Source organism: Heterodontus francisci, chromosome 29, assembly GCF_036365525.1.
Source record: "Heterodontus francisci isolate sHetFra1 chromosome 29, sHetFra1.hap1, whole genome shotgun sequence".
NCBI classification, from domain to species: Eukaryota; Metazoa; Chordata; class Chondrichthyes; order Heterodontiformes; family Heterodontidae; genus Heterodontus; species Heterodontus francisci.
The window spans coordinates 65,620,415-65,633,993 of NC_090399.1; the positions used below are offsets into that span (position 1 = coordinate 65,620,415).

The 13,579-nt window shown below is 45.9% G+C and overlaps 1 protein-coding gene across 1 annotated transcript in view; it reads right to left on the reverse strand.

Moving 5' to 3' along the window:
- Positions 1 to 1,957: 1,957 nt before the first annotated feature.
- The window catches only part of LOC137345666 (antigen peptide transporter 2-like), a 59,121-nt gene continuing 47,499 nt past the window's right edge, over positions 1,958 to 13,579 (reverse strand). Inside the window, exons 9-11 of the mRNA XM_068008927.1 lie at positions 8,366 to 8,525; positions 7,005 to 7,141; positions 1,958 to 2,433 (exon numbers count right to left, since the gene is read on the reverse strand). Of these exons, the coding sequence (XP_067865028.1) occupies positions 2,197 to 2,433; positions 7,005 to 7,141; positions 8,366 to 8,525 (534 nt within the window). The 3' untranslated portion in view covers positions 1,958 to 2,196. The remainder of the gene's footprint in view (positions 2,434 to 7,004; positions 7,142 to 8,365; positions 8,526 to 13,579) is intronic.

The window sequence follows — 13,579 nt, forward strand, 5'->3', positions numbered from 1 at the left end:
GAAGCAGTCACTCCGAGAGTCAGGGAACACCTGGAAAAGGCCCAGGAAAATCACTGGGTCGACTCTAATAAGCAGGTCAGGGGAGATAGTTCCGTCTGGGTGACTGCGTTTTGTTTCTGCTTCCCACAGCTGAGAATAAACTGGTGGATCAACTCCAGGGCCCATAGGGGACTGTAGAACAAGTAGAGCCTGTAATCTACAACATTAGACAACTTGGGAGAAGACGGATGGAGCAGATCCATCAGCGTAATCTGCTAAAGCCCTGGAGAGGTCAGAAGATCCTTGTGTCCGAGTCACAGCCCCTTTTGGAAGCTAGGACTTGAAAAGCCAGTGACGTTCACCTGGCTGAGGAACTAATGGCACAGCAATAATGTCTCTACCTGGGAAAACCCGGGGTATTAAACATGCCATTGTAACATCTCTGGGATAACAGTCTCGGAGAAACCCAATGGATCAGGAGATTCTGTGACAATTCTAGAATATTAAATGGCGTCTCTAAGTTTGTTGTTTACTCTGTGCCCAGTGTGGACGAGCTGATTGAACAATCCTGGACCTTATGAAAGAGTATTGACTGATACTGTCAGCAGATTCTGCCAAATAAACCCAGCCTTTATAACAGTGAGAGGTCTGGACCAGGACTGAGTGATGTTATTTGAACTTTGCAATGGCTAATGGATGGGATGTTGAGACCTTGTGCTCAATACGCTGTTACATACCTAAATGATACTGTAAACGACAATGGTGATTAGGAGGCCCATCAATTTAAATTAGAAGTGGTGCTGGATAACTTACAGAAGGCAGGTTTGACAGGAAACCCAGGTGATTGCCATGTGGGTTTGTTGGAGGTGCATTAACTGGAGTGTGGTCAGGAGTGGATTAGTTAACCCCCGACTCGCCATAGGAGAGGCTCTTGAGAAATGGGTCAAACCCATGATTAAAAACACAAGTAAGAACTCTCCTGCTCCTAGTTTGGTAGAATCACTGATTTATCACAGACTTCACCACACGGGCGACCCCTTTGACAGATCCAATCACACCTAAAGAGCTGAAGTCAGAACAGAAAGTGCCGGAAATACTCAGCATGTCTGACTGTGTGCAGAGTGTGTGTGTGTAAAATCTCAGCGGCGAGCATCAGAAAGTGCGCGGCGCACACGCGAGATGTGTGCCGCAGAGTCGCCGTAATATTTTGTGCGGCGGCTCATGAACATTGAGGGGACGGGTCGCACGCCCCCAATGACGGAGAGGGGATGGGCACTTGGTCCCCGGCAATGGCGTTCGGCACCACCGTGACAGGTAATTTCAATTTTTAAAGACAATTGCACGTTTAATTTAAATTTAAACAGTCTATGGAAGATCGAAACCCCTCTTCCACCTCCCCCATGACCAAACATGATATTTATTTCCCTCTCCCTGCCGAGAAAACATTTTCACCCTCAAACTTTATTATCTTTTCCCTTCAACCCCTTCCCACCATCCCTACAGTCAATTGTAGCAGTTTTTCCCGCTACCCACCATCCCGCCCTGAAAACTTCACTCCTCCCCCCTCCCCAACAGTGTTACGCCTCGAATCTCCGAATGGAGATCTGAAGGCACGGGACTTCCAGCAACCAGCCAGAATATCGGCGTGGGGCTGTCGTCACTACAAGGAGAGTCATTATTCATTCATCTCAATGTAATTAACATATTAAAATAAAGTCTCTGTTACCGTGCAGCGGGAAGATGACACGCAGCCTTACCACAGCTGGTAAAAATGGGGCGGGGTCTTCCCAGCATCGAGGTCCGTAGTGGGCCTCTCTGCCACATCGGGGGGAGGGGAGGGGAGGTGAGGGGAGGGGTGTGGCTTATAAAATTCAGCCCCTATAAAGTAGCTGAAAAATGCTTTGGGACATGCTGAGGTTATGAAAGGCTCAGCAGAAAGTCTTCTTCTTTTTGTCAAGAATGAGAGAAGAAAATGAAGTGAAAATACAAAGTGCTTTAATTGAAAAGCAGTTTAAGTGCCGATTACTAATTACAAACATTTACAGTGCCGCATTACAGAGTAACTACAGGTGACGTTCAGTTCAATATGTACAGCAACAAATTAAAATAGCAAAACACTAAAATAGTCAAAAAATTAAATGCAGTAAGCATTTCAGAGAGTGGGGATTTGGGTGATAAACACACCCCATCACCCCACCCAGCTCCCCCACCCTGCACTCAGTCCCTTTCCCTCAATCCCTCACTCTCAGTGCTGTCCTGCTCTCCGTTAGTAAACAGTCTTTGTACCAGTCGGAAGTAGCAGCCTTCTTGCTGCATTAATTCCTGATGGCTTCCCTGCTCCATCACACTCCCATTTTCAATCACAATGATCTTATCAGCCTTTTCCACAGTCTTCAGACGATGGGCAATAACCAGGATTGTTTTCCCCATGTCCCTCGATAATGCCTGCTGGATCTGGGGAAAGAGAAGAGCATGCCATCAGGCTGACCAATCAGTGTGTGGTGTAATACTGTAGCTTGTCCATAGACAGGGACAATGTTAACTTTAACCCCACCGCGCCCTGGGGAAAGTAACAGGAGCGAGTGCAAACGCTGTTTACATCAAGACACATTCCATGCCCAGTGATGTCAGTGCTCAGTGATCTGGGGTAGGTGTAAAACTGAATCAACCTGATCTCAAGGGATACCCACCAATCTAGTGAGGTTCAAATTACCCAGTGTTTAGTATGGGTGACAGTGGTGGACGAGCCTCCAAACCAACTCGACAACACTGTGTTAAAGCACGATTACAGCAGTAATAAACCCGAGTTATCTACACTATATTACACTGTGTTAAAACACGATTATACCAGTAATAAACCCTATTCAGCTACACTCTATTAGATTGTGTCAATGCTGTTATACCAGTAATAAACACGATTCATCTCCACTCCATTACACTGTTAATGCTGTTATATCAGTAATAAACCCTATTCAGCTACACTCTATTACACTGTGTTAATGCTGTTATACCAGTAATAAACCCTATTCAGCTACACTCTATTACACTGTGTTAATGCTGTTATACCAGTAATAAACCCTATTCAGCTACACTCTATTACACTGTGTTAATACTGTTATACCAGTAATAAACCCAATTCATCTACACTCTATTACACTGTGTTAATGCTGTTATACCAGTAATAAACCCTATTCAGCTACACTATATTACACTGTGTTAATGCTGTTATACCAGTAATAAACCCTATTCATCTACACTATATTACACTGTGTTAATGCTGTTATACCAGTAATAAACCCTATTCATCTACACTATATTACACTGTGTTAATGTTGTTATACCAGTAATAAACACGATTCATCTCCACTCCATTACACTGTTAATGCTGTTATACCAGTAATAAACCCTATTCAGCTACACTCTATTACACTGTGTTAATGCTGTTATACCAGTAATAAACCCTATTCATCTACACTCTATTACACTGTGTTAATGCTGTTATACCAGTAATAAACCCTATTCATCTGCACTCTATTACACTGTGTTAATGCTGTTATACCAGTAATAAACCCTATTCAGCTACACTCTATTACACTGTGTTAATACTGTTATTCCAGTAATAAACCCTATTCAGCTACACTCTATTACACTGTGTTAATACTGTTATACCAGTAATAAACCCTATTCAGCTACACTCTATTACACTGTGTTAATGCTGTTATACCAGTAATAAACACGATTCATCTCCACTCCATTACACTGTTAATGCTGTTATACCAGTAATAAACCCTATTCACCTACACTCTATTACACTGTGTTAATGCTGTTATACCAGTAATAAACCCTATTCATCTACACTCTATTACACTGTGTTAATGCTGTTATACCAGTAATAAACCCTATTCATCTACACTCTATTACACTGTGTTAATGCTGTTATACCAGTAATAAACCCAATTCATCTCCACTCTATTACACTGTGTTCATGCTGTTATACCAGTAATAAACCCAATTCATCTCCACTCTATTACACCGTGTTAATGCTGTTATACCAGTAATAAACCCTATTCATCTACACTCTATTACACTGTGTTAATGCTGTTATACCAGTAATAAACCCAATTCATCTCCACTCTATTACACCGTGTTAATGCTGTTATACCAGTAATAAACCCTATTCATCTACACTCTATTACACTGTGTTAATGCTGTTATACCAGTAATAAACCCTATTCATCTACACTCTATTACACCGTGTTAATGCTGTTATACCAGTAATAAACCCTATTCATCTACACTCTATTACACCGTGTTAATGCTGTTATACCAGTAATAAACCCTATTCATCTACACTCTATTACACCGTGTTAATGCTGTTATACCAGTAATAAACCCTATTCATCTACACTCTATTACACCATGTTAATGCTGTTATACCAGTAATAAACCCTATTCATCTACACTCTATTACACTGTGTTAATGCTGTTATACCAGTAATAAACCCGATTCATCTACACTCTATTACACCGTGTTAATGCTGTTATACCAGTAATAAACCCTATTCATCTACACTCTATTACACTGTGTTAATGCTGTTATACCAGTAATAAACACTATTCACTTACACTCTATTACACTGTGTTAATGCAGTGTTATACCAGTAATAAACCCTATTCATCGACACTCTATTACACTGTGTTAATGCACTGTTATACCAGTAATAAACCCTATTCATCTACACTCTATTACACTGTGTTAATGCAGTGTTATACCAGTAATAAACCCTATTCATCGACACTCTATTACACTGTGTTAATGCTGTTATACCAGTAATAAACCCTATTCATCTACACTCTATTACACCGAGTTAATGCTGTTATACCAGTAATAAACCCTATTCATCTACACTCTATTACACTGTGTTAATGCAGTGTTATACCAGTAATAAACCCTATTCATCGACACTCTATTACACCGTGTTAATGCTGTTATACCAGTAATAAACCCTATTCATCTACACTCTATTACACTGTGTTAATGCTGTTATACCAGTAATAAACCCTATTCATCTACACTCTATTACTCTGTGTTAATGCTGTTATACCAGTAATAAACCCTATTCATCTGCACTCTATTACACTGTGTGAATGCTGTTATACCAGTAATAAACCCTATTCATCTACACTCTATTACTCTGTGTTAATGCTGTTATACCAGTAATAAACCCTATTCATCTACACTCTATTACACTGTGTTAATGCTGTTATACCAGTAATAAACACGATTCATCTACACTCTATTACACTGTGTGAATGCTGTTATACCAGTAATAAACCCTATTCACCTACACTCTATTACACTGTGTTAATGCTGTTATACCAGTAATAAACCCTATTCACCTACACTCTATTACACTGTGTTAATGCTGTTATACCAGTAATAAACCCTATTCATCTACACTCTATTACATTGTGTTAATGCAGTGTTATACCAGTAATAAACCCTATTCATCTACACTCTATTACATTGTGTTAATGCTGTTATACCAGTAATAAACCCTATTCATCTACATTATATTACACTGTGTTAATACTGTTATACCAGTAATAAACCCTATTCATCTACACTCTATTACACTGTGTGAATGCTGTTATACCAGTAATAAACCCTATTCATCTACACTCTATTACACTGTGTGAATGCTGTTATACCAGTAATAAACCCTATTCATCTACACTCTATTACACTGTGTTAATGCTGTTATACCAGTAATAAACCCTATTCATCTGCACTCTATTACACTGTGTTAATGCTGTTATACCAGTAATAAACACTATTCACCTACACTCTATTACACTGTGTTAATGCTGTTATACCAGTAATAAACCCTATTCATCTACACTCTATTACACTGTGTTAATGCTGTTATACCAGTAATAAATCCTATTCATCTACACTCTATTACACTGTGTTAATGCTGTTATACCAGTAATAAACCCTATTCATCTGCACTCTATTACACTGTGTTAATGCGGTTATACCAGTAATAAACCCTATTCACCTACACTCTATTACACCGTGTTAATGCTGTTATACCAGTAATAAATCCTATTCATCTACACTCTATTACACTGTGTTAATGCTGTTATACCAGCAATAAACCCTATTCATCTACACTCTATTACACTGTGTTAATGCTGTTATACCAGTAATAAACACGATTCATCTACACTCTATTACACTGTGTTAATGCTGTTATACCAGTCATAAACCCTATACATTTACACTATATTACACTGTGTTAATGCTGTTATTCTTTCTTTCTTTCTTTTGGGCCTCCTTATCTCGAGAGACAATGGATACGCGCCTGGAGGTGGTCAGTGGTTTGTGAAGCAGCGCCTGGAGTGGCTATAAAGGCCAATTCTGGAGTGACAGGCTCTTCCACAGGTGCTGCAGAGAAATTTGTTTGTCGGGGCTGTTGCACAGTTGGCTCTCCCCTTGCGCCTCTGTCTTTTTTCCTGCCAACTACTAAATCTCTTCGACTCGCCACAATTTAGCCCTATCTTTATGGCTGCCCGCCAGCTCTGGCGAATGCTGGCAACTGATTCCCACGACTTGTGATCAATGTCACACGATTTCATGTCGCGTTTGCAGACATCTTTATAACGGAGACATGGACGGCCGGTGGGTCTGATACCAGTGGCGAGCTCGCTGTACAATGTGTCTTTGGGGATCCTGCCATCTTCCATGCGGCTCACATGGCCAAGCCATCTCAAGCGCCGCTGACTCAGTAGTGTGTATAAGCTGGGGGTGTTGGCCGCTTCAAGGACTTCTGTGTTGGAGATATAGTCCTGCCACCTGATGCCAAGTATTCTCCGAAGGCAGCGAAGGTGGAATGAATTGAGACGTCGCTCTTGGCTGGCATACGTTGTCCAGGCCTCGCTGCCGTAGAGCAAGGTACTGAGGACACTGTGCTGTTATACCAGTAATAATAAACCCTATTATTCATGTAGAATGTTCTTACCGTGTGTTCGCTCTCCACGTCCAGTGAACTGGTGGCCTCATCCAGGATCAGTATCTGTGGCTGTCGGACCAGAGCCCGGGCAATGGCTATTCTCTGTTTCTGTCCCGCAGAGAGTTGGCCTCCCGCCTCTCCCACATCTGAACAGAAGACAGGGCATATAAGGGATGCAGTGATTACTGTCGAGGACATGTAATACACACCGCCATCCCCCCACACAGTAACTCACCGCCATCCCCACACACAGTAACTCACCGTCATCCCCCCACACAGTAACTCACCGTCATCCCCACCCAGAAAATTACTGGAATATACTCTCACACTCAATCTCCAGAAACCCCCACTGTTATTGCCCCCTGCACCCGGGGTTATTCATGATCAGGCGCTCTGCCACGAACTGAGGTGAATGCTGGTCACTCCTGGGGCCGATCCCCCTGTTGTGGTCAGTGCCTGTGTGCCTGGCGGTCACTGCTGCTGCTGGGGTCACTAATGGCATCTCCCAAAGCCGGGCCACTGAAGACAACTTTCAGTCCTATTGTTATTGGACATAACACCCGATCACTCTGAGTGTTGAGGTCACCATCAGTCACTTCTGGTATCAGGACCAATAATGGCTTCTCTCAGTTCCTCAGTCACTCAGAGTTACTATTCTAATTGGGAATAATCCCTGTCACTTCCAGTGCCGTAGGCTGAGGTTGTTCGCGGTTGCTCCTGGTGCCTGGGTCATGAGCGGTTACCCGCGGTGTTGGGGTCACGAGTGGCTGCTCGTGGTGCCACGATCACTTCCAGTGCTCAGGTCACTCACAGTCACTCTCAGTGTTGGGGTCACTCATGGTCATTCTCAGTGCTGGCGCAACGTACAATGCCGGGGTCACTCGCAGTCACTCCCAGTGCCGGGGTCACTAGCGGTCACTCCCAGTGCCGGGGTCACTAGCGGTCACTCCCAGTGCCGGGGTCACTAGCCGCCACTCCCAGTGCCGGGGTCACTAGCGGTCACTCCCAGTGCCGGGGTCACTAGCGGTCACTGCCAGTGCCGGGGTCACTAGAGGTCACTCCCAGTGCCGGGGTTACTAGCGGTCACTGCCAGTGCCGGGGTCACTAGCGGTCACTCCCAGTGCCGGGGTCACTAGCCGTCACTCCCAGTGCCGGGGTCACTAGCGGTCACTGCCAGTGCCGGGGTCACTAGCCGTCACTCCCCGTGCCGGGGTCACTAGCCGTCACTCCCAGTGCCGGGGTCACTAGCCGTCACTCCCAGTGCCGGGGTCACTAGCGGTCACTCCGAGTGCCGGGGTCACTAGCCGTCACTCCCAGTGCCGGGGTCACTAGCAGTCCCCATGGATCTTGTGTTGTGTTTGTAACAATACCTGTGTTGTATCCGTGCTCCATTCTCTCGATGAATCCACGGGCATTGGCTCTCTGAGCAGCTGCAGTGATGGCTGTCATTGGACAGTTCTGCAGGCCATAGCAGATATTGTCCTGGACCGAGAGTGCAAACAGAACTGGCTCCTGTCCCACTAGGCCCAACTGTGGAATGAGAAGCAAAAATACAACAGCTTAGTTCAAAATCACTGGCAGATACACAGAATGCAACAGATTTACAGGACAGTGTAAGTGTGTAAATGTGAGTATACCAGGGAGGAATAGTGAGTCCTGCACAAACTGCTCTACACTGGGCTGGGAGTATTACACTGTGTTACTGTCCCCGGGTATATTAGACTGTGTTGCTGTCACTGGGTATATTACACTGTGTCACTGTCCCCAGGTATATTAGACTGTGTTGCTGTCACTGGGTATATTACACTGCGTCACTGTCCCCAGGTATATTACACTGCGTCACTGTCCCCAGGTATATTAGACTGTGTTGCTGTCACTGGGTATATTACACTGTGTCACTGTCCCCAGGTATATTAGACTGTGTTGCTGTCACTGGGTATATTACACTGTGTCACTGTCCCCAGGTATATTAGACTGTGTTGCTGTCACTGGGTATATTACACTGTGTCACTGTCCCCAGGTATATTAGACTGTGTTGCTGTCACTGGGTATATAACACTGTGTCACTGTCCCCAGGTATATTAAACTGTGTTGCTGTCACTGGGTATATTACACTGTGTCATTGTCCCTGGGTATATTACACTGCGTCACTGTCCCCAGGTATATTAGACTGTGTTGCTGTCACTGGCTATATTACACTGTGTCACTGTCCCCAGGTATATTAGACTGTGTTGCTGTCACTGGGTATATTACACTGTGTCACTGTCCCCAGGTATATTAGACTGTGTTGCTGTCACTGGGTATATTACACTGTGTCATTGTCCCTGGGTATATTACACTGCGTCACTGTCCCCAGGTATATTAGACTGTGTTGCTGTCACTGGGTATATTACACTGTGTCACTGTCCCCAGGTATATTAGACTGTGTCATTGTCCCTGGGTATATTACACTGCGTCACTGTCCACAGGTATATTAGACTGTGTTGCTGTCACTGGGTATATTACACTGTGTCACTGTCCCCAGGTATATTAGACTGTGTTGCTGTCACTGGGTATATTACACTGTGTCATTGTCCCTGGGTATATTACACTGCGTCACTGTCCCCAGGTATATTAGACTGTGTTGCTGTCACTGGGTATATTGCACTGTGTCATTGTCCCTGGGTATATTACACTGCGTCACTGTCCCCAGGTATATTACACTGCGTCACTGTCCCCAGGTATATTAGACTGTGTCATTGTCCCTGGGTATATTACACTGCGTCACTGTCCCCAGGTATATTAGACTGTGTCATTGTCCCTGGGTATATTACACTGCGTCACTGTCCCCAGGTATATTACACTGCGTCACTGTCCCCAGGTATATTAGACTGTGTCACTGTCCCCAGGTATATTACACTGCGTCACTGTCCCCAGGTATATTAGACTGTGTCATTGTCCCTGGGTATATTACACTGCGTCACTGTCCCCAGGTATATTAGACTGTGTTGCTGTCACTGGGTATATTACACTGTGTCATTGTCCCTGGGTATATTACACTGCGTCACTGTCCCCAGGTATATTACACTGCGTCACTGTCCCCAGGTATATTAGACTGTGTCATTGTCCCTGGGTATATTACACTGCGTCACTGTCCCCAGGTATATTAGACTGTGTTGCTGTCACTGGGTATATTACACTATCCCCGGGTATATTACACTGCATTACTGTCCCTGGGTATATTACACTGCGTCACTGTCCCCAGGTATATTAGACTGTGTTGCTGTCACTGGGTATATTACACTGTCCCCGGGCATATGACACTGCATTACTGTCCCCAGGTATATTACACTGTTCCCATAGATATTACACTGCATCACTGTACCCAGCTATATTAGACTGTGTTGCTGTCACTGGGTATATTACACTGTCCCCGGACATATGACACTGCACCACTGTCCCCAGGTATATTACCCTGTTCCCAGAGATATTACACTGCATCACTGTACCCAGCTATATTACACTGACCGGGAAAATTACACTGTTTCCGGGTAAATTACACTGTGTTATTGTCCCTGGGTATATTACACTATCCCCGGGTATATTACACTGCATTACTGTCCCTGGGTATATTACACTGTCCCCAGGTATATTACACTGTGTTACTATCCCCGGGTATATAACACTGTCCCTGGGTATATTACACTGTGTTACTGTCCCCGGGTATATAATACTGTCGCCGGGTATATTACACTGTGTTATTGTCCTTGGGTATATTGCACTGTCCCCGGGTATATTACACTGCATTACTGTCCCCGGGTATATTACACTGTCACCAGTTATATTACACTGTCCCCGGTATATTACACTGCATTACTGTCCCCGGGTATATTACACAGTCACCAGGTATATTACACTGTCACCAGGTATATTACACTGTCCCCGGGTAGATTACACTGCATTACTGTCCCCAGGTATATTACACTGTCCCCGGGTATATCATACTCCGCCACTGTCCCCGGGTATATCACACTCCGCCACTTTCCCTGGGTATATCACACTCCGCCACTGTCCCCGGGTATACCATACTCCGTCACTGTACCTGGGTACATCACATACTCCATCACTGTCCCCGGGTATATCACACTCCACTACTTTCCCCGGGTATATCACACTCCGCCACTGTCCCCGGGTATATCACACTCCGCCACTTTCCCCGGGTATATCACACTCCGCCACTGACCCCGGGTATACCATACTCCGTCACTGTACCCGGGTATATCACATACTCCGTCACTGTACCCGGGTATATCACACACTCCGTCACTGTACCCGGGTATCACACACTCCGTCACTGTCCCCGGGTATATCACATACTCCGTCACTGTCCCCGGGTATATCACACACTCCGTCACTGTACCCGGGTATATCACACTCCGTCACTGTACCAGGGTATATCACACTCCGTCACTGTACCCGGGTATATCACACACTCCGTCACTGTACCCGGGTATATCACACTCCGTCACTGTCCCCAGGTATATCACACTCCGCCACTGACCCCAGGTATACCATACTCCGTCACTGTACCCGGGTATATCACATACTCCGTCACTGTACCCGGGTATATCACACACTCCGTCACTGTCCCCGGGTATATCACACACTCCGTCACTGTACCCGGGTATATCACACTCCGTCACTGTCCCCAGGGATATCACACTCCGCCACTGACCCCGGGTATATCACACTCCGTCACTGTACCAGGGTATATCACATACTCCGTCACTGTACCCGGGTATATCACATACTCCGTCACTGTACCCGGGTATATCACATACTCCGTCACTGTCCCCAGGTATATCACACTCCGCCACTGACCCCGGGTATACCATACTCCGTCACTGTACCCGGGTATATCACACACTCCGTCACTGTACCCGGGTATATCACACTCCGTCACTGTCCCCAGGTATATCACACACTCCGTCACTGTACCCGGGTATATCACACTCCGCCACTGACCCCGGGTATATCACACTCCGTCACTGTACCAGGGTATATCACATACTCCGTCACTGTACCCGGGTATATCACATACTCCGTCACTGTACCCAGGTATATCACACACTCCGTCACTGTACCAGGGTATATCACACTCCGTCACTGTACCCGGGTATATCACACACTCCGTCACTGTACCCGGGTATATCACACTCCGTCACTGTCCCCAGGTATATCACACACTCCGTCACTGTACCCGGGTATATCACACTCCGCCACTGACCCCGGGTATACCATACTCCGTCACTGTACCCGGGTATATCACATACTCCGTCACTGTCCCCGGGTACATCACACTCCATCACTGTCCCCAGGTATATCACACACTCCGCCACTGTACCCGGGTATATCACACTCCGCCACTGTACCAGGGTATATCACACTCCGTCACTGTCCCCGGGTATATCACACACTCCGTCACTGTACCCGGGTATATCACACTCCGTCACTGTCCCCAGGTATATCACACTCCGCCACTGACCCCGGGTATACCATACTCCGTCACTGTACCCGGGTATATCACATACTCCGTCACTGTACCCGGGTATATCACATACTCCGTCACTGTCCCCAGGTATATCACACTCCGCCACTGACCCCGGGTATACCATACTCCGTCACTGTAACCGGTTATATCACATACTCCGTCACTGTACCCAGGTATATCACACACTCCGTCACTGTACCAGGGTATATCACACTCCGTCACTGTACCCGGGTACATCACACTCCGTCACTGTACCCAGGTATATCACACACTCCGTCACTGTACCCGGGTATATCACATACTCCGTCACTGTCCCCAGGTATATCACACACTCCGTCACTGTACCAGGGTATATCACACTCCGTCACTGTACCCGGGTATATCACACTCCGTCACTGTACCCGGGTATATCACACACTCCGTCACTGTACCCGGGTATATCACATACTCCGTCACTGTCCCCAGGTATATCACACACTCCGTCACTGTACCCGGGTATATCACACACTCCGTCACTGTCCCCGGGTATATCACACACTCCGTCACTGTATCCGGGTATATCACACTCCGTCACTGTCCCCAGGTATATCACACTCCGCCACTGACCCCGGGTATATCACACTCCGTCACTGTACCCGGGTATATCACATACTCCGTCACTGTACCCGGGTATATCACATATTCCGTCACTGTCCCCAGGTATATCACACTCCGCCACTGACCCCGGGTATACCATACTCCGTCACTGTACCCGGGTATATCACACACTCCGTCACTGTCCCCAGGTATATCACACTCCGCCACTGACCCCGGGTATATCACACTCCGTCACTGTACCAGGGTATATCACATACTCCGTCACTGTACCCGGGTATATCACATACTCCGTCACTGTACCCAGGTACATCACACACTCCGCCACTGACACCGGGTATACCATAATCCGTCACTGTACCCGGGTATATCACACACTCCGTCACTGTACCCGGGTATATCACACTCCGTCACTGTCCCCAGGTATATCACACTCCGCCACTGACCCCGGGTATATCAC